At 46.6% G+C, this 24,178-nt stretch overlaps 1 protein-coding gene across 6 annotated transcripts in view; it reads left to right on the plus strand.

Annotated features, from left to right (window-relative positions):
* Nucleotides 1-24,178, plus strand: part of ttn.2 (titin, tandem duplicate 2) — a 184,200-nt gene that overhangs the window by 105,629 nt on the left and 54,393 nt on the right. For all 6 annotated transcript variants that reach the window (XM_037975998.1, XM_037975999.1, XM_037976000.1 and 3 more), the window contains 47 exons: nucleotides 54-356; nucleotides 443-967; nucleotides 1,119-1,421; nucleotides 1,524-1,680; nucleotides 1,795-1,937; nucleotides 2,057-2,175; nucleotides 2,322-2,499; nucleotides 2,626-2,910; nucleotides 2,984-3,277; nucleotides 3,358-3,657; nucleotides 3,791-4,099; nucleotides 4,185-4,411; nucleotides 4,490-4,804; nucleotides 5,077-5,191; nucleotides 5,276-5,584; nucleotides 5,663-5,844; nucleotides 5,950-6,079; nucleotides 6,167-6,318; nucleotides 6,495-6,642; nucleotides 6,732-6,952; nucleotides 7,273-7,369; nucleotides 7,452-7,748; nucleotides 7,950-8,249; nucleotides 8,335-8,649; nucleotides 8,732-8,955; nucleotides 9,032-9,182; nucleotides 9,262-9,543; nucleotides 9,622-9,924; nucleotides 10,074-10,379; nucleotides 11,727-12,008; nucleotides 12,848-13,035; nucleotides 13,476-13,587; nucleotides 13,666-13,804; nucleotides 14,491-14,654; nucleotides 14,747-14,898; nucleotides 15,008-15,164; nucleotides 15,252-15,533; nucleotides 15,609-15,908; nucleotides 15,995-16,288; nucleotides 17,153-19,160; nucleotides 19,722-20,409; nucleotides 20,519-20,783; nucleotides 21,210-21,536; nucleotides 22,238-22,522; nucleotides 22,602-22,901; nucleotides 23,372-23,674; nucleotides 23,801-24,076. In XM_037975998.1, the coding sequence (XP_037831926.1) occupies nucleotides 54-356; nucleotides 443-967; nucleotides 1,119-1,421; nucleotides 1,524-1,680; nucleotides 1,795-1,937; nucleotides 2,057-2,175; nucleotides 2,322-2,499; nucleotides 2,626-2,910; nucleotides 2,984-3,277; nucleotides 3,358-3,657; nucleotides 3,791-4,099; nucleotides 4,185-4,411; nucleotides 4,490-4,804; nucleotides 5,077-5,191; nucleotides 5,276-5,584; nucleotides 5,663-5,844; nucleotides 5,950-6,079; nucleotides 6,167-6,318; nucleotides 6,495-6,642; nucleotides 6,732-6,952; nucleotides 7,273-7,369; nucleotides 7,452-7,748; nucleotides 7,950-8,249; nucleotides 8,335-8,649; nucleotides 8,732-8,955; nucleotides 9,032-9,182; nucleotides 9,262-9,543; nucleotides 9,622-9,924; nucleotides 10,074-10,379; nucleotides 11,727-12,008; nucleotides 12,848-13,035; nucleotides 13,476-13,587; nucleotides 13,666-13,804; nucleotides 14,491-14,654; nucleotides 14,747-14,898; nucleotides 15,008-15,164; nucleotides 15,252-15,533; nucleotides 15,609-15,908; nucleotides 15,995-16,288; nucleotides 17,153-19,160; nucleotides 19,722-20,409; nucleotides 20,519-20,783; nucleotides 21,210-21,536; nucleotides 22,238-22,522; nucleotides 22,602-22,901; nucleotides 23,372-23,674; nucleotides 23,801-24,076 (13,512 nt within the window). The remainder of the gene's footprint in view (nucleotides 1-53; nucleotides 357-442; nucleotides 968-1,118; nucleotides 1,422-1,523; nucleotides 1,681-1,794; nucleotides 1,938-2,056; nucleotides 2,176-2,321; nucleotides 2,500-2,625; nucleotides 2,911-2,983; nucleotides 3,278-3,357; nucleotides 3,658-3,790; nucleotides 4,100-4,184; nucleotides 4,412-4,489; nucleotides 4,805-5,076; nucleotides 5,192-5,275; nucleotides 5,585-5,662; nucleotides 5,845-5,949; nucleotides 6,080-6,166; nucleotides 6,319-6,494; nucleotides 6,643-6,731; nucleotides 6,953-7,272; nucleotides 7,370-7,451; nucleotides 7,749-7,949; nucleotides 8,250-8,334; nucleotides 8,650-8,731; nucleotides 8,956-9,031; nucleotides 9,183-9,261; nucleotides 9,544-9,621; nucleotides 9,925-10,073; nucleotides 10,380-11,726; nucleotides 12,009-12,847; nucleotides 13,036-13,475; nucleotides 13,588-13,665; nucleotides 13,805-14,490; nucleotides 14,655-14,746; nucleotides 14,899-15,007; nucleotides 15,165-15,251; nucleotides 15,534-15,608; nucleotides 15,909-15,994; nucleotides 16,289-17,152; nucleotides 19,161-19,721; nucleotides 20,410-20,518; nucleotides 20,784-21,209; nucleotides 21,537-22,237; nucleotides 22,523-22,601; nucleotides 22,902-23,371; nucleotides 23,675-23,800; nucleotides 24,077-24,178) is intronic.

The following is a 24,178-nucleotide window of genomic DNA, read 5'->3' on the forward strand; positions in this document are numbered from 1 at the left end:
TAAAACCTGACTTGTTCCAGGCTGAAAACCAAATTCTTGTCCTTTTTTCCCAGATTCTCCCGACCCTCCAGTGGATGTGGAGACCCACAACCCTTCATCCAGCACCATCACCCTGACATGGAAGCCTCCGATGTACGATGGCGGTGCCAAGATCATGGGCTACATTCTGGAGAAGCAGCAGAAGGGCGAAGACAAGTGGGAGAGGTGCAACGATTTCCTGGTTCCTGTCCTGTCCTACACCGTCAGAGGACTGACTGAAGGGAAGAACTACACGTTCCGAGTCAAAGCCGAGAACGCTGCCGGCATCAGTGAGCCGTCACGGAACACGCCTTTTGTTAAAGCCTCAGACACTATTGGTGAGGATAAATATCAACAAGTATTTACATTGATCAGAAACATTGTTCCTCTGTTCTGTTCATTTGACTTCCTCCATCTTTTTCAGATCCTCCAAAGGTATTCCTGAGCGGCAGTCTGCAGTCTGGTCTCAGTGTGAAGCGAGGCTGTGAGATCTGCCTGGACGCCAACATCTCCGGCTCGCCATACCCTCAGATCACCTGGTACTGGAACAACCGGGAGATCCAACCTGAACCACTCCGCAAGAGGCCTGAAAAACCCCTGAAGAAGAAGGCAGAGAAGAAGGAAGAGCAGAAGAAAGAGGAAGAAAAGGAGGAGAAGAAGGCTGAGGGAGAAGCAGAGGAGAAGAAGGAGGGAGAGGTGAAGGAGGGAGAGGAGAAGAAAGAAGGAGAGGAGAAAAAAGAGGAGGAGAAGAAGCCAGAGGAGGAAGCTGAAGAGGTGGAGGAGCCCGACTATCCAACCATCAATGAACGTCTGACCATCAACAACAGTCGAAGGGGTGTGTCCTCCATCCTCATTGTGGACTCCGTCCGCCGTGATCACGGCGTCTACATGGTGAAGGTGGAGAACGACCACGGTGTTGCCTCTGCAACATGCGAGGTCAACGTACTCGGTAAGTTTACATTCTGATCTGTTCTTTTAGCCAAGTGCACAGACTGAGACGATTCAGAACCTGGAGTCGTAGTTCAGTCGATAAACTGTAAGCTTTCTGTAGAGATGCATACTTTATCAGAAGCTAAAGTTCAGATCAATCCTGTCTGCAGATACTCCTGGTCCTCCTGTCAACTTTAAGTTTGAGGAGGTCAGGAAGAACTCTGTTATCTGTAAGTGGGATCCTCCTCTGGATGACGGTGGCAGTGAGGTCATCAACTACACCCTGGAGAAGAAGGACAACTCAAAGCTGGAGTTCGGCTGGAGCTCGGTTACCTCCACCCTGATAGGGTGCCGCTACCTGGTGCCTAAACTCATCGAGAAGAAGGAGTACATCTTCAAGGTCATGGCAGAGAACAAGTTTGGCCCTGGTCCACCCTGTGTCTCCAAGCCTCTCATTGCCAAGAACTCTTTTGGTGTGTACATACTGATGTATTAAGAAGTGACATTTTCCTGTGGTTAAAAGTGTCTGTGTAAAAAAAAAACAAGTGTTTGATCTTCCTTCTCATTGTCCTCAGAACCTCCCGAGGCTCCCGATAAGCCACAGGTTGATGACGTCACATCCAACAGCATGCTGGTCACTTGGAATGAACCCAATGACAACGGCAGCCCCATCCTGGGATACTGGGTGGAGCGCCGGGAGATCAACAGCTCCCACTGGGCGCGTGCCAACAGGTCAGAAAACACCAGAACGAGAACTCTTTATATCTTTTCATTTGTATGGCAGCCTGTGTACAGTCAGTTGTGTGTGTGGATGGCATTATTGTTTCAATTTGTCCCAACCTTCAGGAACATTGCCCCAAGTACTGAGCTGAATGTTGAAGGGCTGCTGGAGGGACTGTCTTACATCTTCAGGGTGGCAGCTGAAAACCAGGCTGGACCCGGAAAGTTCAGTCTTCCCTCTGAACCCAAAATGGCCCAGGCTCGCATCTGTGTGTAAACCCTACTAAATACTGGATTCATCATGTCACAGCCCATTAATACTTTGTCATTCAAGTGATCTTCTGGAGACACAGTCACCATGTGAATCTGTTTATTTTTGACCTCTCAGTGCCTCCTGGACCTCCCATTGCTCGGGTTGCAACAACCACTGACCACTCGATTGAAGTGGAATGGGACCCACCCGCTGATAATGGTGGAGGGGAGATCCTGGGATACCACGTGGACAAGGTCAGAGCATCAAGTGACTTCTGATAGCTTGTTTGCTTTATATTAATCTGGTTTCAGGTATCTGTTGTAGCTGCAAAGATATGGTTAACTTTAATCTTTAAACTGCATTAAATTCATTGTAGATTGTTGGGTTTTTGGTTCTTCAGGCAATGGCTGGTAGCAAGGACTGGTCCAGATCTACTGAACGCCCCTGGAAGAACCGTGCCTTCACCGTGTATGGAGTCCGTGAGGGAGCCAAGTACGCAGTCAGAGTCATCGCTTGCAATGCTGCAGGAGAAGGAACACCTGGATTCACAGAGGCTGTGTTTGTCCGAAATCCAGCAGGTCAGCTGAGAAACATAACTGCTTTTTACGTTGAGTAAAGGGTCTTTTTGTTTTAGATCATTTAAATAGCATTTTTAAATTTAGTTGTTTGTTGTTTTTCCAATGGTCTCTGGTTTCACTCCACAGAAAAGCCAGTGATAGAGCTGGACCTGTCTGTGAAGAATGGTGTCATCATCAGAGCTGGAGAAACACTCCTTGTACCTGCTACAGTCACAGGTAAACCTTACCCAGCCATCACTTGGACCAAGGATGATGGTAAACCTGACAAAGACCGTGTGGAGATCCTCAGTGAGGGCAACAACAGCATTCTGTCCATCAATAATGTCCAGAGGAATGACTGTGGAAAATATCAGATCTCCGCTTTCAACCCCAGCGGCACCAAGTCTGCCTGGACCAGAGTGGAAGTGATGGGTGCGTGAAAGTCCAGGTAAACTCACAGACCACCTTCTGATGTTTAATACACTAACACTTCTTTATGTTTCAGATGTCCCTGGACCTGTCACGGATCTGAAGCCAGTTGTTGTTACCCGTAAAATGATCTTCCTGAACTGGGACGACCCTGTAGATGACGGGGGCAGTGATCTGACGGGCTTCCTTGTGGAACGCAGAGATATCAAGGGGCACACATGGAGACAGCCTGTTGAAACTATCTCATCTAAGTGTGAGTGTGTGGGTATCATGGAGGGACAGGAGTACATCTTCAGAGTCACCGCCAAGAACAAGTATGGTCTGGGTGTACCTGTGGAACTGCCACCGATCAAGGCTATAGACCCACAGGGTGAGTGCTGAATCTTATTGTCAGGAGACCAAGAACTGAGCATAAAACCACCTGAAACTAATTGTTTGGTGATTTTACAGGTCCACCATCATACCCTGAGAAGTTCCACTATACAGAACGCACCAAGGACTCCATCACACTATCCTGGAAGCCTCCTCGTAACGATGGTGGCAGTCCTGTTATTGGGTACTTTGTTGAGAAGAAGAGACAGGACCAGCAGGCCTTTGAGCCCTGCAACACAGAGATCTGCCCTGACATGACTATGACTGTGAACGGCCTGGAAGAGGCCTGGATGTATGAATTCAGAATCAAATGCGCCAATCTGATTGGAGAGAGTGAGCCATCCATCCCAATGACTGTGGTTATCCAAGATGATGAAGGTGAGGCCAAATACTCTTCAAACGTCCGGTGCATCAAGGCTAATGTTACTTCAGATAATTCAGTCACGTGGACTTTAATATGTGTTCATTGTGTGCTGATTTTTTACTGGTTTTGGCCTTTCTTTTTCCTCAGTGTCTCCTGAGGTCCACATGCTGAAGCACTTTAAGGCAGACTGTATCATAGTGAAGAAGGGTGAGCCTATTGAGATTCCTGCTGACATCATCGGACTCCCCGTCCCAAAGATTGAGTGGTCCAAGGATGATGTGGTGATTGCCAAATCCACTGAGGCCCTTCTAATTGAGACAGAGGTTACCGGCAGGATGAATGCCAAAACCAAGCTGTCTATCCCAGCTACCAATAGGAGGGACCGGGGCAGCTACATGGTGTTAGCTTCCAACAACATGGGCACTGCCAAACACACTATCACTGTCATGGTGCTGGGTGAGTGAACCACCACCAACATGCTACAAGATTTATTTTAATATGGACTGTTTGTATCTTGACTGAACTCTTGTCCTCTTTTAAGACCGACCAACTCCAGCCAGAAATCTGACTGTGTCCAACATCAGGGCAGAGTCTTGCTACCTGAACTGGGACCCGCCCACTGATAATGGTGGCAGTGAAGTGACCAGCTACATTGTTGAGAAAAAGGAAGTGATGAAAGAGCAGCCTGAGCTGGAGGAGGGAGAGAAGGCTCCACCTGAGCCACAGTGGGAAGAAGTCAACAGCAGTGTTATTGACAGGAAATTCGGGGTATGTTCTTGCACCATCAACCAAACCAAGGAGCATCAGGTCTGTATGATTCTAGAAATAACTCTGTCTCTCTTACAGGTGTGGAACCTGGAGACCAATAAGACCTACCTGTTCCGAGTCAAAGCACAGAACCGTTACGGTATATCCGATCCTTGTTCAACAGAAGAGGTTCTCATCATTGACCCCTTCGGCCTTCCTGGCCCACCAGAGAAACCGACTATTGCAGAATACTCCAAGACCTCCATGACACTAACCTGGGAGCCTCCCAGAGAGACCGGAGGATCAAAGATTAACGGCTACTGGCTGGAGAAACGGGAGAAAGGCACAGATTACTGGGCTAAAGTCAATAAGATGCCAGTAACTAAAAGGGGCATGAAAGGCTGGGAGTATCAGGTAAGCTGCTAGAACAGAAACAAAGTACTGCCTTAGCTCTCCTGACACGTCCCTCGAAAGAAAACTTATGGACTTCTTTCATTCTTAAGTACAACAAATCTTTAAAAGATCTATTTCTAACTTTTGAAACTTTTTAAAATAATCCCATTGCAGATCTTAATGCTCGATAAGAAGATAGCAGAAGTGTTCTGTTTTAATCCATGTAGCTTTATTTAAAATGAACAGAACTCCAAACTGACATATTTAATCCCCTTCTTCTCTGTGTTGCTCAGGTGACTCGTCTCTTTGAAGGAACAGAGTACGAGTTCAGGGTTGCAGCTTTTAATTCAGCTGGAACCGGACCTTTCAGTGGACCTTCTGACTCTGCCTTTGCTGTTGATCCCATCAGTGAGTAAATCACCACAGAAGGCATATTTTAGAGATATGATTATTATAAGTTTGCTAAAATGTGAACCGCTGCTTGCTCTTCAGCTCCTCCCAGCATGCCTGCTGCTCCTGTAGTTGCTGATAAGACCAAGTACAACGTCACACTGACCTGGAAACCACCTGAGAGCGACGGAGGAAGCCCCATCAAGGGTTACATTGTTCAGATTCAGGATGAGGGCTCGTCAGAGTGGCACAAACTGAACGATATTGACAGCCTGCACCCCACCACAGAGTTTGTCGTGCCCAGTCTCCGCGAGCTGAAACGCTACCGGTTCAGGATCATCGCTGTCAATGACATTGGAGAGTCTGAGCCCAGCCCCCGCACCAGCGAAGTTCTGATTGAGGATGTTCAACGTATGTTTGACTCTTCAGTGTTGTTAATGGATACTGGTGTCTTTATCTTGATCCTTCACTTATCTCTTGTCTGAACAGTACCACCTTTCATCACGATCGATGTACTGGCTGAAGAACTGGTAAATATTCGCGCTGGAGATCCAATCAGGATACCCGCCACCATCAAAGGCCGCCCTGTTCCCAAGGTTACCTGGGACTTTGAAGGCAAAGCTAAGATGGAGAAGAAGAACAAACTGCATACACTGCCGGTGGACTCTACGGTAAGACTTTAGCTGCAACAACCCCACCCATCATCACATTTTCCATTTAAACACAGAACTATGTTTTCCTCAGAAGTCCTACATGCTCAGGCTTTTTGTGTCCAGGTTGAGTCCACGGACACCACATCTGTGGTGAACATCCCCGTCAGCCTAAGGAGCCATTCTGGACGTTACACTATCACCGCTAAGAACAAGTCGGGGCAGAAACACGTCAATGTCAGAGTCATTGTTCTTGGTCAGTGAAACCGCCAAACACGTCTCAGAGTTTGTTGGTGATTGTATGTTGGTATTATTGATGTATAACCTTTGTTTTTCACTGCAGATGTTCCTGGACCTCCAAAGGACTTGAAGGTCACTGATATTACTCGTTCAACAATGAGGCTGATCTGGAAACTCCCTGATACTGATGGAGGAGAAAGAATCAAGAGCTACTTCATTGAGAAGAAGTCTGTCATTGACAAGGCCTGGACCAAGGTGAACACTATTTAATTATCTGTGTTCAGTTTCACTTTTAGATCTGTTTTTTAAATTGGATTTAGCTGTAATTGTAGTCACCAGTGGACTATAGGGAACATTTGAAATAGCTTGACTCTGCACTTGAAGCTAGAAAATTTCTGGTAATATTAAAACATATTTCTTGTGTTTTTCAGGTGAATGCAGCCTGTGCTAGCCAGGCATTTGTGGTTCCAGGTCTGTTGGAGGGTCAGGACTACCTGTTCAGGGTGCGAGCAGAGAACAGACTAGGATTCGGCCCGTTCACTGAAACAACCGAACCCATTCGATCCAGAGATCCCATCTGTAAGGCCACAACTGCTGCTCCAGCCAAACACACAGAACACATACCTCTCTGGAAGAGTCTTAGGTTTCTTCCTCTATCTCTTCCTCAGACCCACCTGACCCCCCAACCAAGCTGAAGGTCAACCTGGTAACAAAGAACACGGTCACCCTGAGCTGGGAACCGCCAAAAAACAATGGCGGCTCTCCTGTGAAGCATTACATCATTGAGCGTTTGAGCTGGGACACGAGTGGGAAGGAAAAGGAGACCTGGAAGCAGTGCAACAAGAGAGACGTGGAGGAGCTCACCTTCGTGGTGGAGGACCTGAAGGAGGTCGGTTCATCTTTCTCAGTTTACCTCTTCTTACCTTCAGTAGCTGAAACCTGCAGCTTACTTTCAGCTTCTTCAGCAAAGTCATTAGGGACTTAGCATTCACACTGTGTTTTAGCAGAAAATGTCACTTGTTCAGTATGCGATTCTTATTGTCATGTACTTAATATGAATCCATGTGGAACACCAGATGTAACTCAGTGTGTCAACAGTTTTTCTGCTGCAGAGAAACTAGTTAAACCAGTAGACAGGTGGAGCTGACTTTCCAGACGGCTCCATTCATACTTATCGTTCTACATATTGATTGTTTCGTCAATCTGCAGGGAGGAGAATATGAATTCAGAGTAAAAGCTGTGAACGATGCAGGACCCAGCCGACCCTCTGCCACCGTAGGACCCCTGGTCATCAAGGATCAGACATGTGAGTGGATAAACCAGACTCAACTTACAGGGTTTTGTTTTTTTAACCCCTCAGACATCACTGAGTCTGTTTTTTTCCGTAGGTCCTCCAACCATCGGGCTGCGTGAGGCCATGGAGGGAGAGGAGGGATGTGATCTCAGCATCGTGGCAAAGATCAGCGGCTGCCCGTTCCCGACGCTTACCTGGCATAAGGCCAGTCTGGCTAAACCTGAGGAGAAAGCTGCTGTCAAGTATGACCAGCACTTCAACAAACTGGTCACTCAGGACAAGTGTACGCTGTTGATCCAACAGGCCAACAGGCACGACAGCGCCCTCTACAGTCTGACGGCCAGCAACAGTCTCGGCTCTGTCACCAAGGACATCAAATTATTAGTATTGGGTAAGAAACTGTAGTACATAGGTTGTCTCAGCAGTGAAATCACCTTTAGCCTGTGCTTGTCCTTGAATCAAAGACTCAGACTTTCTCTTTTTGACAAATATGATGTTTTTTTTCCCGATGAACAAAACATGTTGAATCAGAATATTTGCTTGGAGAGGTTTGTTCAGTAAACATTCATACTTGTTGTCCTTTCCCCTTCAGGACCTCCGGGCGCGCCTGTTGGACCAATAAAGTTAACTGAAGTTTTTGCGGACAGAATCGGCCTGGCCTGGAACCCTCCCACAGACGATGGTGGATCCAAGATCACAAACTACGTAGTTGAGAAGCGTGAGGACAACAGAAAGTCCTGGGTCCATGTCTCTAATGACCCCAAAGAGTGCGCCTATGTGGTGACACGCCTCACTGAGAACCACGAGTACGAGTTCAGAGTCATGGCTCAGAACAAGTTTGGAGTCGGGCCACCGATAGTCAGCGAGCCTGAGAAGGCCAGAAACCTTTTCAGTAAGTCCAGAGACAGCTTCTTACAGACGGTTCCGTTTGAGTACCAGGTTGTCTAATTACTAATGATTGACCGGTTCTGTTGCAGCCGTCCCGGGTCAGTGTGAGAAACCAACAGTAACTGAGGTCTGTCTGGAGTCCATGACCGTCAACTGGGAAGAGCCCAAGTATGACGGTGGATCCCCCATTACCGGCTACTTTGTAGAAAAGAAGGAGACCACCTCCAAGCGCTGGACCCGTGTCAGCCGCGAGCCAATTCGAGCGCTCCCGTTGGGCAACAACTGGGACGTCACGGGCCTGCTGGAGGGCGCCTTGTACCAGTTCAGAGTCATTGCTGTCAATGCTGCTGGCTGCGGTCTGCCCAGCATGCCCTCAGACCCCATCCTCTGCAGAGACCCCATCAGTAAGAGAACCTTTCTATACTCCTTCAGACCTTTAAATAATTTGTGAATGTCATAAAAACTAAAATATTTCTGTATTTGCAGAGCCTCCAGGCCCACCCTCCCCTAAGGTGACAGACTGGACAAAGTCCACGGTGGAGCTACAGTGGCTCCCTCCTCTGATAGATGGAGGATCGAAGGTGACGGGCTACATTGTTGAGTTTAAAGAGATAAATAAGGAGTTGGAGGAGAAGAAAGCTCAGAGGAGGCTGCTGCTGAGTGACGCTGAGGAGGAGAAGGAGCCTGAGGGCGACGAAGGCTGGCAGAAGGTAGAAAAACAAACAGATCGATGAACCAAAGGCTGATAGGAGTTCACATCCTGATGCTGTGCGTGTCTCTCTGCAGGCGAAGGACACTGAGATCAGAGGAACTAAGTTTGTGGTGCCCGGTCTGAAGGAAGGCGGTCTGTACCAGTTCAGAGTCCGAGCCGTGAATGCTGCTGGGGTGGGAGACCCGGGACTTGTGTTGGAGCTGATCGAGGTCAAAGACAGAACAAGTAAGACTTGGATCACCACCACATCTCACATGGAAGGAAGCATGGAAGTGTTCACTTTACAAACTGTCTTTGTTCCCAGTTGCTCCTGAGATGGACTTGGATGCCTCGGTGAAGGAGAAGATTGTGGTCCACGCTGGCGGCACCATCCGCATCATTGCCTACGTGTCTGGTAAACCTGCCCCGCAGATCACTTGGTGCCGGGACGACGGCGAGGTGCCCAAAGAGGCAGTGGTGGAAACAACAGGAATCTCAAACTCTCTGGTGATCAAGAACTGCAAACGCCAACACCAGGGCATGTATACGCTGAGCGCCAAGAACGAAGGAGGCGAGAGGAAGAAGGCTGTCATTGTTGAGGTGCTCGGTGAGTACTGCTGACGGTGTTTTCAGACCCAAACAAAGAAACAAAAACATCTTCTGATTGTTGGACGTGTTCCTTCAGATGTCCCTGGACCAGTTGGTCTTCCCTTCACCGGTGAGAACCTGACCACAGACTCCTGCAAGCTGACCTGGTACTCTCCTGAGGACGACGGAGGCTCAGCCATCACTAACTACATCATCGAGAAGCGGGAGTCCGATCGCATGGGCTGGACCTCAGTGTCCTACACGGTGACAAGGAACAACGCGGTGGTGCAGGGACTCATTGAGGGCAAGGGCTACTTCTTCAGGATTGCAGCTGAGAACATTATCGGGATGGGACCTTTCATCGAAATCGAAAAGATGGTTCTTATCAAAGACCCGATCTGTGAGTCTGACACATTAAACTGGAAAACCAGTCTGCGGTCTCTAACACAAGCCAGGAAACGGTGCAGAGATGTGGCACCCTCAGCTCAGACACGCACTGTGACCGTGGTGAAAATGTTCTTTAACTAATCTCCTCTATGTCTCGTCCAGCTGTCCCGGAGCGTCCAGAAGACCTGATCATCACCGCTGTTACCAAGGACTCAGTCTCTGTTGCCTGGAGACCACCAAAGTATGATGGCGGCGCCGAGGTGACTGCATATGTCCTGGAGTCCCGAATGATCGGCCGGGACAATTTCACACGGATAGGTGGTGAGGACAAGCTGATGGACAGGAAGTTCACGCTGAAGGAGCTGAAGGAAGGCTCCAGTCACGAGTTCAGGGTCTCTGCTGTCAACCAGGTGGGACAGGGCAAGCACTCCTTCCCCACCAAACCTGTGCAGTGCAAGGACGAGCTCGGTGAGTGTCACATTATCTAAATGTGTCTGAAATTACAAATGAAGAAATGTCCAATACGAACAAAAATAAGACACTGTTATAAATAAGAAGTTTGTAAAAGTTTAGTCAGCTAAAAAGTGTTAATATCTCCAAAATCCTCCATCTGAATCTGAGATTGTTTTAAAACTGTTAAAGATCTATAACCTCAGTTCAGTCATTAAAGTCCAACTTTCTGTTTCAACTCTGAGCTGTAGAGCTCCAACAGGACCGGGTTTAGAACTCCTAACAGGACCGGGTTTAGAGCTCCAACAGGACCGGGTTTAGAACTCCTAACAGGACCGGGTTTAGAACTCCTAACAGGACCGGGTTTAGAGCTCCTAACAGGACCGGGTTTAGAGCTCCTAACAGGACCGAGTTTAGAGCTCCTAACAGGACCGAGTTTAGAGCTCCTAACAGGACCGAGTTTAGAGCTCCAATCAGGACCGGGTTTAGAACTCCTAACAGGACCGAGTTTAGAGCTCCTAACAGGACCGAGTTTAGAGCTCCAATCAGGACCGGGTTTAGAGCTCCAACAGGACCGAGTTTAGAGCTCCAACAGGACCGGGTTTAGAGCTCCAACAGGACCAGGTTTAGAGCTCCAACAGGACCGGGTTTAGAACTCCAACCGGACCGGGTTTAGAACTCCTAACAGGACCGGGTTTAGAGCTCCAACAGGACCAGGTTTAGAGCTCCTAACAGGACCAGGTTTAGAGCTCCAGGACCGGCTTTAGAGCTCCAACAGGACCGGGTTTAGAGCTCCTAACAGGACCGGGGTTAGAGCTCCAACAGGACCTTGTTTAGAGCTTCAACAGGACCAGGTTTAGAACTCCAACCGGACCGGGTTTAGAACTCCTAACAGGACCGGGTTTAGAGCTCCAACAGGACCAGGTTTAGAGCTCCTAACAGGACCGAGTTTAGAGCTCCTAACAGGACCGAGTTTAGAGCTCCAATCAGGACCAGGTTTAGAGCTCCTAACAGGACCGAGTTTAGAGCTCCTAACAGGACCGAGTTTAGAGCTCCAATCAGGACCAGGTTTAGAGCTCCAACAGGACCGAGTTTAGAGCTCCTAACAGGACCGAGTTTAGAGCTCCAATCAGGACCAGGTTTAGAGCTCCAACAGTACCGGAGTCTCAGGACATCTCTGCTGTCTTGTTCTTTCATCTATAGCAGCGTGGCAAATTAGTAGATTGTCTGATATATATATATATATATATATATATATATATATGTGTGTGTGTGTGTGTGTGTGCATCTAGAAAGAATCAACGTAAAGTATCAGAGATACCTGGAACTTCTTAAAAATGTCAAACTGCTGCTGTCTCCCTTTAGAACCACCTACTTTGGACCTGGACTTCAGGGACAAGATGATGGTGAAGGTGGGAGACCCGTGTTTGCTGTCAGGACGCTACGGCGGCAAACCGACCCCAGTCATCGCTTGGAAGAAAAACGATGAAGAGCTGAAAGCGGACGACGAGATCAGCCTTCACAGCACCACCCATCACCTCAACCTGAACATTAGCAAAGCCAAGAGGGATCACAGCGGCCTCTACGCTGTCAGCGTGGAGAACGCCGCCGGTACCCGTACAGGAACCTGCACCATCACTGTGGTCGGTGAGTGAAACACGCAGCTTCACACATGCAAAAACTTCATCCTCTTGTCAATCCCACCGGATTAAAACCAGGGAGAGAGACTGAAGATGGAGGGTAAAATAAGGAAAAATTCAAGATTTTTGTTATAAACTCATTCAGCACTTCAGGGTTCTTCTGACACATGACATCTGTGAAGTCGGACTCAGTCTCATTAGGTCTCACTTGGTTTGACTCGGGTCTGACTCGGTCTGAAGGCTGAAACAGAACATTCTGGAGAAGAGGAACCACTGACCAATCAGATCATTAATTATTAACGTGACCTTTCTGAACTCAGGTAAATGTTTGGAAATATTCAGCTGAAAAACTAACGTTAAAGTTTTAAATAAGCAACTTTTTGTATTTTCTGCTAAAACAGTGTGAACGCTGAGACTTGGAGAAGAAGCTGAAACTTGTTAAAGCTAAAAGGAGGAGGACACTAGCTAAAAGCTAAAAGAAGCAAAACGTTAGCTAAAAAACAAAAGTAGCAAATTAGTAGCTATCAAGTCCAAACACGTTTTCTGAAACTTTTTTGGATTTACCATGAATGAGTAAGCATCTATACCAGCATAAAAGTAGCAAAAGGCTTGTTGAAAGCTAGAAGTCCATTAAAAGAAAAATTATAAAAGTTACAAAAAACAAACATCTCCGAAACAAGCTGAATGTTTTGCTAGTTGAAAGGCTAAACTAGCACAAAGTCTGCAGAAGTAGTTCAATTTAAAAAAGAAAACAGGAAAAAAATCGACTCAGCATTTAGACAGTTGAGACTGGAAATCCAAAAATGATCCTGAAGGCTCACCTGTGTGAATGTTTTCTGTCGTCAGATCGTCCTCAACCACCACAGGGCCCCGTTGTGTTTAACGAGGTCTACAGGAACTACATGGTGATCTCCTGGAACCCTCCTCTGGACGATGGAGGCTGTGCTGTCTCCAACTACATCGTTGAGAAGAGGGACACTAACAGAGACCTGTGGATGCCGGTCATCTCGTCCTGCACCAGGACCACCTGCCGGGTGAGCCGCTGATGGACCCGTTTCAGTCTCAAAACAAGAAAGTTATTAAAAAAATGTGTCCAAATCAGGTGTAAAAGTACGGTTTTCACTCCAAGCTAAAGGAGCAGACTGATGTATATTAAGAACATATCAACAAAAATCCTGCTAAAGTAAAAACAACACAGACAATCAAACACACACAGAAAGTCACATGATCACCCACCCTTCATATGGTGACAGATAATTAAAATATGGTAGAGCCCAAATCTAAAATGATCAGTGTTTTGTGTTTAGGACACATTTAGTTTGAATACTGGGCTGTATTTATCTGTTTGATATAATTATTTTAAATGAATTTTGATCCTTCCAACTCCAATCTTTGCACAAGTATTTGGGAACATGGGGTGACTGAAAAGTGAAGCTTTAAGCACTGATGACCTCCCACCTGTTTGTTACTTCAGGTGCCAAAACTGATTGAAGGCCGCGAGTACATCATCCGAATCATGGCTCAGAACATGTACGGCATCAGCGACCCCCTCCTGTCAGCAGAGACCAAAGCTAGAGACGTCTTCAGTAAGTCCTCTCTGAATCCAGTCTGAAAGGGTTTTCACACCCAAAGTGGTGTCTGACCCATGTCTGTTTCCATCACAGAGGTTCCTGATGCTCCAAAGCAGCCCGTGTTGAAGGAGGTTTACCAAGACTCGGCCCTGATCAGCTGGGAACCACCGGCTGATGGAGGAAAACCGATCACAGGCTACATCGTGGAGAGGAAGGAGACCAAGGCCAACAGGTACACGGCCATCACAAACTACACGACAGCTGATGAAAGGAAACAGCCAGCTGCTTTATAAATAAGATGTTCTTTTCATTCAAGTTGTTTAACATTCACTTACATATGTTGTTTTATTGACTTAAAATGAAAATATTTTGTTGTTTTACTTCTGAGGACAGATTTGTTTTTCTGAACTGAAATTACTTCCCTTTGCCCCTTCACACTGAATGATGACCTTGTTATGCTCTCCACAACTTATATACCCTACTAGAATATGGCTGGATTGGTGCAAATTCAGTAAACCTTCAGTCTGAAGGTAATCATGATGCTTTTACACTCAAAGTACTCACCAAACAGTTTATTCTAACTATATTTTTACGGTCCTAAGAAGCTTCTTTAGAGTCAGGAATGAGGCCAACGTGAGCAGTCCTGCTTCTGACCAGTGTGCACAGACCCCATGTCATGGGTACGCCTCCACCACGCTCCACCTGGGACTCAGATGGGCTTCCATCACAAAAATAAACTACCACGACATTGCTCCAGAAGTTCCGTGCATGCTCAAAACCATCATGGATCACCAAGACCCTGTAAAGAGCATCTGTTCTCTGGCTGAGGTTTTTTAACCCTGTAGAAGAGTCATCATCCAGTGTGAAGGGCACCTGAACCTGATTAAAGTAGAAGAGTTCATTTTGTTCTGTTCACAGGTGGGTTCGCTGCAACACAGAAAGAATCCATCCCAAAATGGAGTACCTGGTGACAGAACTGCTGAAAGGCTGCGAGTACGAGTTCAGAGTCAGTGCTGAGAATGAGGTGGGAGCCGGAGATCCCAGCCCACCATCCAAACCAGTTTTTGCCAAGGATCCCATTGGTAGGTTGACTTTTAAAAAATATGTTTTAATAAAACCTCATGTTATTAGCTGTGCTAAAACTCACCACAAAGAACTCTCCCAACCATCATAGTGAAACCGGGTCCACCGGTCAACCTTCAAGCCATTGACTTCACCAAGGAATCTGTGACTCTGTCCTGGGACCCGCCTACTGACACCGGCAGAGGAAAGATCTTTGGATACCTGCTGGAGTTCCAGAAGGCTGGAGAAGAGGAATGGCACAAGGTACAGAAGCTGCACAAAACTTTGTTTTCTTCTGAATAACTTCATGTTGAATCTTCTTACACTCTGAGTAAAATGGGATGTCGAACTCTTGTCCCTCTGTGGTCATCAGGTGAACCAGACTCCAGACTCCTGCCAGGAGACAAAGTTTAAGGTGATCAACCTGGAGGATGGCGCTCTGTACCGCTTCAAAGTCATGGCTGTGAATGCTGCAGGAGAGTCTGACCCAGCCAATGTCAAGGAGCCAATCAGAGTGCAGGACAGACTTGGTGATTTATAACTTCAGTTGTACTTTAGGAGATTGCTTTTGAATTTCCTCATTAATCTAATTTATGAGTTAATGTGTCTCATTGCAGAGCCACCGGAGCTCATCCTGGATGCATCGATGACCCGTGAAGTGAAGGCCAGGGCCGGCACTCACATCACACTGATGGCTGCCATCAAAGGTGTCCCATTCCCCACTGTCACCTGGAAGAAGAACGAGGGAGAAGTTCCCACTAGAGCCGACATCGAGACCAACCAGGCAGGCACCAAGCTGGAGATGAGATTCTGTCACCGTGGTGACTGTGGAGACTACACCCTTACAGTGGAAAACCCAGCCGGATCCAAGACCGCTACCTGCACTGTTCTGGTTCTTGGTAAGTACTGTGTTATTTAAAGGTAAAAGCAACAATAGAAGTTCTAGTTTGATGGTCTTTGTGTGATCTCTTCAGACAAACCTGGTCCCATTCAGCACCTCCGGGTGTCAGATGTCAGAAGTGACTCTGCCTACCTGTCGTGGAAGGATCCAGAAGACAACGGCGGCACTCGCATCACTAACTTTGTGGTAGAGAAGAAAGACACAGCATCCACTCAGTGGGTCCCTGTATGCTCTACGTCCAAGAAGCGCAGCATGATGTTGAAGCACCTGATGGAAGGAACCTCCTACACATTCAGAGTCGCTGCAGAGAATCAGTACGGCCGAAGTGAATATGTTGAGACGCCAAAAGCCATCAAGGCAATGAACCCTCTCTGTAAGTAACAACAAAAATCATTAAGCATAAATACCTAAATGGACAATGTCCGGCCTCCTGTATGATGTTGACTTTTCTTCCTTCAGTCCCTCCTGGTCCTCCCAAAGATCTGCATCATTCTGACGTGGACAAAACCGAGGTGTGGTTGGCCTGGAACTGGCCTGACCGCAACGGAGGAAGTGAGATCACAGGCTTCCTGGTGGAGTATCAAGAAGAGGGAGCAAGGGAGTGGGAAGAATGGAAGACTGAGAGCATTCCTGAGAGCCATGTCACTGGCCTGGAGGAGGGAAAGACCTATCGTTTTAGAGTGAGAGCTGAAAACGCCATTGGCCTCAGCAGACCTGACACCACCCTGCCCATCCTGTGTCAGGAGAAACTTGGTAGGACCAAACATTCATCACGTTTATCATTATTATTATTATTATTATCAAAGTTATCTAAGTATTGTTGGTGTTGATCCAGTTATGGCAGTTGAAACTAGAGGTGTTCACTACCACTTCCTGCAGCATCACCTATGTACTTCTTTTGTGCACATAATTAAACTAATATGTAACTTATATTGCTACACAAATCAAATAATAATAACTTTATTTATAAAGCGCTTTCAAACAAAGTGATAAACATTTACAAAGAGATATAAACAATACGAATATAAAAGCAATAGAAAAAATAAAAACAAGTACAGATAAAACAAGATAAGAAACCCAATAAAACAAGGAAATGTGATTTAAAATGTTTAGGACAGAGTGAACAAGTGGGTCTTTAACTTCACTTTAAAAACCTCCACAGAACATGGCTGCCTGATGTCTTGAGGGAGATTGTTCCACAAAGATGGGGCATGAAATGAAAAGGCACGCTCTCCTACAGGTTTTCTTTTGGCTTCAGGAGTTTTTAAAAGGCTGGTACCCTGAGATCTGAGAGCCCGAGGTGGGACGTACAGATGTAGAAGGTCAGAAAGATATGAAGGTGCCAGGCCCTGAAGAGCCTTGTAGGTGAGCAGCAAGACCTTAAAGTCTGCTCGAACCTGACAAGGCAACCAGTGAAGGGATGACAGTACAGGCGTAATGTTCTCTTATTTTTCGGTTCTGGTTAAAATGCGAGCAGATGCATTTTGAACCATCTGCAGACCTCTAAAACTTTTCCTCTGTCCCCCAGAGAGAAGAGCAGTGCAATAGTCAATGCGTGAAGAGACACAAATGCATGGATATGCACCACTCTCTAACTTTTCTTTAATGTTCTCACAGTGCCCCCAATCGTCGAGGTGGATGTTAAATACATTGAAGGCATCATTGTGAAGGCCGGCACCACCATCAGGTTGCCAGCTATAATGAGAGGAATCCCTGTGCCAACAGCTAAGTGGTCCATTGATGGAGAGGAGATCACAAGCCAGGGCAAAATTAAGATCGACACTGATAATTTCTCCACTGTCCTCAGTATTAATGAGTGTACCAGGAACCACACAGGCACCTACCTGCTGACTGTGTCCAATCCAGCAGGAACCAAGACTGTGGCCCTGAATGTCACAGTTCTAGATGTTCCAGCTGCTCCTATTGGACCCGTCAACATCCTGGAGGTCACTCCAGACTCCATGATAATTGAATGGCGCCCTCCAAAGGATGATGGTGGAAGCCCCGTTACCAACTACATTGTGGAAAAAAGAGAATCCAACAAGGAGACCTGGGGAGGAGTCAGCTCTGGCCTTCTTACCACTCAGCTCAAGATCACCCGACTGCAGAAGGGAGCGGAGTATGTGGTCCGCATTCGTGCTGAGAACAAAATGGGGGCTGGCGTTCCACTGGAAAGCAAGCCAACCGTTGCTGAGCACACCTTCATGCCACCCAGTCCACCTGGTAAGCCTCAGTGCTCTGATCTTGCAGAAGATGCCGTTACAGTTGGATGGACAATGCCTCTAGCTGATGGTGGCAGTCCAATCACTGGCTACCTCATTGAGCGCAGGCACATGGGAGGGAAGTGGATCCGTGTCAACAAGATACCCTGCAAGGACCTGCGCTACAGAATCCAGGGTCTTTTTGAGGGAAGTGAATATGAATTCAGAGTGTTTGCTGAAAATATTGCTGGCTACAGTGGACCTTCTCCCATCTCTGACCCCTGCAAGCCCTGCAGACCCATCACAGTCCCAAGTCCTCCAATAAACCCCAAAGTTAAAGATTACAGTAAGACTACTGCTGACCTGGTCTGGATAAAACCTAGCAGAGATGGAGGAAGCCCTATCCTTGGCTACACTGTGGAGATGCAGAAAGCTGATTCTGAGGAATGGAAGAAATTAAATCTGGATGATGACTTCATTAAGCTGTGTGCCTTCAGGGTGAAGGGCCTGGAAGAGGGTGTGACCTACAGATTCAGAGTCCGAGCTTCAAACATGATCGGTGATGGAGAGCCCAGAGAAATCCCAGGTTCTATCACTGCTCAGGATATCCTCATCCCTCCAGAGATAGAAATGGAGGCTACTTGCCGTGAGCGAGTCACTGTGCGTGTTGGACACAACATCAACATATTCGGCTACATCAAGGCTCGCCCTGATCCCGAGGTCATTTGGTCAAAGGAGGACACAGTTCTGGAGAACAGCAAGCGTGTTACCCTAGTTCAGAACTTGCCTATGGTCCACCTGAGGATAAAGGAAGCCACAAGGAATGACCATGGCAAATACACACTGAAGGCTTCAAATGTGGGCGGTGAGGCATCCTGCACCATCACAGTTAATGTCCTGGACAGACCTGGTCACTGCCAGAACCTGCACCTCACCTATGTCACCAAAGCCTCCTGTATGATCAACTGGGAAGCACCTGATGACAATGGTGGATCTGAAATCACCAACTACATTGTGGAGTGTCGTGAGCCCAGCATCAGTGGGTGGTCTATGATCTCCTCAAACTGCACTAACCGAAAGATCAAAGCCAAGCTGATGGAAGGCCATGAGTACCTGTTCCGTGTCTGTGCTGTGAACAAGTTAGGACCTGGTCCTGCTGTGGAGCTCAAGTCCCCTCTGCTGGCCATAGATCCCATCGAGAAGCCTGGAGAGCCGGAGAACTTTAGAGCCACTGACATTGGTAAGAACTTTGTCTACCTGAGGTGGAGGAAGCCTGACTATGATGGTGGCAGCCCTAACCTCTCCTACAACCTGGAGTACAAAGCCAAAGATGCTGAACAGTGGGAGAAACTCAACAAAGGCATGCTAACAGACACCTTCTTCTTGGCTGATAAGTGTGTGGAGAACCAGACATATAGCTTCAGGTAAATGAAATCTTTATTAAAATTTAAAATACTGTTTGTTTTACCACATAATTACACTCTGAGGCATTAGTTTTAGGAATGCAGTAGTTGAATTTGAAGATGGACTCAGAGATGACAGCTGATCTGGGATTTTATCTGAACAACAACAGAACAGATCCGGACAGTCTTCCAACAAAAAAAATCCAATTGATGCAAAGACAGAATAGTTTACACCTTCTTGTCTGATGACAATAAAATTCAGCTTACCCAGCAGGTTTCACACACGTGAATAGGAACTTTGTTGGCATATTACTCTCAATTCTGTCTGGAGCACCAGACAATTTATAAATTGGTTCCTTCTTAGGTCACAGTGACACATGAACTTTTAAAGTCAAGCTCTGAAAACTTGGTTTTGGCAAAAACTGTTTTTTTTATGGGAAACAGTCCTAGTCTGTTACAGAAACAGCCATTTATCTTCCTAATAACATTCTGGTAATGGTTGCCATTATGCCTACTTTTTCAGTGCACCCCAATATAAAGGAAGGCCCTTTGAAAAGGCATTTTTAATGTTTTGTTTTACAGGGTCCAGACTGTGAATGAGGGAGGAGAAAGTGCCTGGGTGAAACTTCCTGATATCTTGGTAAAGGAGGAGCTCCAGAAGCCAGTCATTGACCTGAAGGTGGCTGGAACTGTGACGGTGATGGCTGGAGAGTCCGTCAGGATGGAGGCTGCCCTGAGAGGAAAGCCTCAGCCAGAGGTCATATGGGTCAAAGACAAGGCTGTGGGAAACAACCCGAGACTGAGCTATGAAACCGGTCCAGACTATTCCAAGTTCCTTTTGACTAAGTCCAAGCGCACAGACACTGGAAAGTATATCATCACTGCCACCAACACAGCCGGCACCTTCACAGCATATGCCAATGTGAATGTCCTGGATGTCCCTGGACCGGTGAGGAACCTGAGGATCACCGGCATCGGAGCTGACAAGTGCAGAGTGGTGTGGGACGGCCCAGAGGACGATGGAGGTTGTGAAGTAGACAGCTACATTGTGGAGAAATGCGAGACCAGGAGGATGGTGTGGTCCACGTACTCGGCTGCTGTGGTCACACCGTACTGTAATGTCACTCGCCTGGTGGAGGGTAACGAGTACATCTTCAGGGTGAGGGCAGAGAATAAGATGGGAACTGGCCCTGCCATGGAGAGCAAACCTGTAACTGTGAAGACCCAGTTTAACAGACCTGGACCTCCTGAGGCCCCTGAAGTTACCAAGGTTAGTAAAGTGTCTTTCTCAAACATTATCAGCTTATCGTCCTTTGAACCAGTATCAGCTGTAAAAACATGTTTATCTGTCACTCACACTTCATGTTTTTATGATACAGGTGAGCAAAGATGAGATGACTGTGGTCTGGGCTCCACCGGAGAACGATGGAGGAAAGTCCATCACCGGCTACATACTGGAGAGGAAAGAGAAGCGGGCGGTGCGGTGGGTGCCGTGCACAAAGAGCCCCATTTCTGAGAGACGTATGAAAGTCACTAACCTGATCCCAAACCACGAGTACCAGTTCAGAGTGAAAGCTGAAAATGAAGTTGGCCTGGGAGAGCCAAGCAAGCCCTGCAGACCTGTGGCAGCCAAAGATCCTATCGGTGAGCTTTACAGCTGCAGTGAAAGCTCAGTTTACGGCTTCACTTCTTAAAATCATATTTGTTCTAGAGGTTACAGGCTAAGGATGCACCAATCAAACAGCTGGTGACTGGTGGAAATAATTAAGTTTTGACTTGGCCAATGACCAGCCAATCTACAACTCAAAACTGATTTGTTTAGATCCGTGAACACATTGCAGCACACACTGTAAATTTTGATCAGAACCGGTAGAGAAGATATCCAGGGGTCATCAGAGCATAGCTAGTTGGGGGTGGAGACTATTTCCTGAAGTATGTCAGCGATGTTGTGAACTCTGAGGCTGAGGGCCTGGAGTGGTTTTGGCAGTGTTGGACCAATGTTCTCCAGTTTTTTCTGGTGGTTCAGGATTTTTCCTTAACTTGTGTTTTTTGTTTTATCTCTTTCTTCAGAACCACCTGGTCCACCTGCAAGCCTGAAGGTGGGTGACAGCACCAAGACCTCAATAACCCTGACCTGGTCCAAACCTGTGTATGATGGTGGTGCTCCCATCATCGGCTACAGCCTGGACCTGAGGCTGAAGAGCGAGGCGGACCCTGAGAAACCCTCAGAGGGCTGGAAGAGGATCGATACTCGTGGTCCACTGGTGATCACGGAGTTCACTATTGGTCAGCTGGATGAGAAGCAGGAGTACGAGTTTAAGGTTTCTGCCCAGAACCAGGTGGGCTGGGGCCGCCACGCCTACCTGAAGGAAGCCGTGTCTCCCAGGGAGATTCTGGGTAAATTAACTAACGCAACTATAAATCTGTATTGTTGTAATAGTGTGGATTCTGATCTAGCATTCGCACAATTGTTTTCCTGTGTTTTATTTTCCTATCCGTTTTTTTTTTTTTTTGCAATCGACTCCTTTTCAACTCTTTGGGCTATTTTAGGAGAAGAGTACTATGACTTCTTTTTTTTTGTAACAATGACACATTTCAAAATATTAATTTTCATTTCAAAATTATTTATTTTTTTTAGAAATACATCATTTTATTTTTATAAATTAAGATCTGTTCAACTCCTTTAAATACATCCTCTCTCTGAATTCTGCTTCAGCAAACTGCCTCTGGTTTTGGCTTTCTGTGCTACTTTTAGCTTTTGGCTATTCTTCCACTACTTTCAGCAATCATTTTCCTACTTTAAGAAAGTTGTTAATCTTGCACTGCTTTTAGCTCGTATTTTGCAATATTTACTTTTTAACTCACTTTACAACTATTAGCTAGGTTTTTTACTGCTTTTAGCTAGGGTTTTCCTATTTTTTGCTTTTAGCTACTGTTTCGCTTCTTCTAGCTGTAAGCTAGGTTTTTGCTTTACCCCTTTTTAGCTTCTTTAGCAAAGCATTCAGCGCTTAGCGTTCATGCAGCATTTTCTGCAAAACCTGCATTTTCTTTAGTTCTTTACAAAACTCAGTTTATTATCTGTGTTTCCATGGCAACAGAGGCTCCAGAAATTGACCTGGATGCTAGTCTGAGGAAAGGCCTGGCTGTCAGGGCAGGCTGTCCAATCAGGCTGTTTGCTGTGATCAGAGGAAGGCCCGCCCCCAAGGTCACCTGGAAGCGCATGGGCGTAGACAATGTGGTTCGCCGAGGACATGTGGACCAGGTGGACACCATGTCCTTCCTGGTCATCCCTGAGAGCACCAGAGAGGATTCTGGGAGATATTCACTGACTCTGTCCAACTCAGCTGGAGAAAAAGCTGTGTTTGTTCGTGTCAAAGTCCTCGGTAAGAAAGAAAAATATGAAAGCTCTTATATAAATGTCAGAACGTTTTATCATCTAAATGTTTCTTTAACTCTTCGCAGACACTCCTGGTCCCGTTGGAGACTTGGATGCAACTAACGTCACTAAGACCACCGCTCAGCTCTCCTGGTTGCCACCAGAAAATGATGGAGGCAGCCCCATTCTTTATTACATCGTGGAGAAACGGGAGGTGGACAGAAAGACTTGGAGCAAATGCATAGAGGACCTGAAGAAAACCAGCTTCAAGGTGACCAATCTGGCACCTGGCATTGAGTACTACTTCAGAGTCATGGCCTGCAACAAATATGGCATTGGAGTTCCTCAGGATTCTCCCAGATCCTACTTAGCTGTGGACCCTCTTAGTAAGTATAATAACAGACATGCCATTTCTGTCTTAGGCTGAATACATTTTCCCAATGCTACCCCTAACTCTTGGCACTTAATTTTATGTCACAAAGGGTAGTGGTTACAATATTCCACTACAAAATAAGAACCTAATGTACCGTTGGTTTTTCCAGATTCCTTTTACATAAACAGATTCAACATCAATGTAACTAAGAAAACAACTGGTAGTTTGTTAGTTTTTGTTTGCTAGTACAACTCCTACCTTTTAGTTTGAAGTTTGCCCCAGAAAAAGCTCCGTTTTAAGGGCCAGATAGACATGCCATTTCACTGTCCCCCTACTTTACAAAAAGAGTGGGACAATGACTGCCCCATGAGGATGCATAAAAATGTTGGGGTTGGGCTAATTGCTAAAAGAAAGAGGTAAAATGGGATTTCTTCTCAGTTTTGTATTTTAATTTTCCTAATCACAACTATGTTTTCTACTCAGGTGAGCCAGACCCTCCAAAGAAGATGGATGTGTTGGAGATCACCAAGAACAGTGCCACCCTGGGCTGGCTGAAGCCCCTTAGAGATGGAGGAGCCAAGATCAATGGCTATGTGGTGGATTATCAGGAGGAAGGTGCACCTGAGAACAAGTGGACTCCTTACTCCGTGGTCAAAGATCTGACCATCGTGGTGGTAGGTCTGAAGGAAGGAAAGAAGTACCGGTTCAGAGTGGCAGCCAGGAACTCGGTGGGAGTCAGCTTGGCTCGAGAGGCTGAGGGAATGTTTGAGGTCAAGGAGCAGCTGAGTAAGTATAGACCAAACTAATCCCAATTCTCTAAAATGACACAGATTGTACAACAATGTTGAAGGCACAGCTAAAAGCTGAAATGATCTTTAACACTAACTTAATGTTTGATTTTCTTTTTCTCAGTGGCTCCAAAGATCATATTGCCTGACATTGTGACGGCCAGAGCTGGATCCAAGATGGTGATTGAGGCCATTGTGGCGGGTAAACCTGCTCCTGTCTGCAAGTGGAAGCAGGGCAATGAGGACGTGCTGACCTCTGACCGTCTGTCACTTGCAAAGACACTGACAACCTGCTTACTCATCATCAAGAATGTGAACAGGAAGGACAGCGGCTACTACAGTCTGTCAGCTGAGAACACCTCCGGCAAGGTCAACCAGATCCTCAGGGTTATCATCATGGGTCAGTCACAGCTCCTTCTGAGAACACAGCATTAATACATATGTTAACAATGAAGAAACTGTTGTCGCAATTCGATCAATGATGATATGCCTTTTATGTCTC

The sequence above is a fragment of the Kryptolebias marmoratus genome, linkage group LG6, assembly GCF_001649575.2.
Source record: "Kryptolebias marmoratus isolate JLee-2015 linkage group LG6, ASM164957v2, whole genome shotgun sequence".
Lineage (NCBI taxonomy): Eukaryota > Metazoa > Chordata > Actinopteri > Cyprinodontiformes > Rivulidae > Kryptolebias > Kryptolebias marmoratus.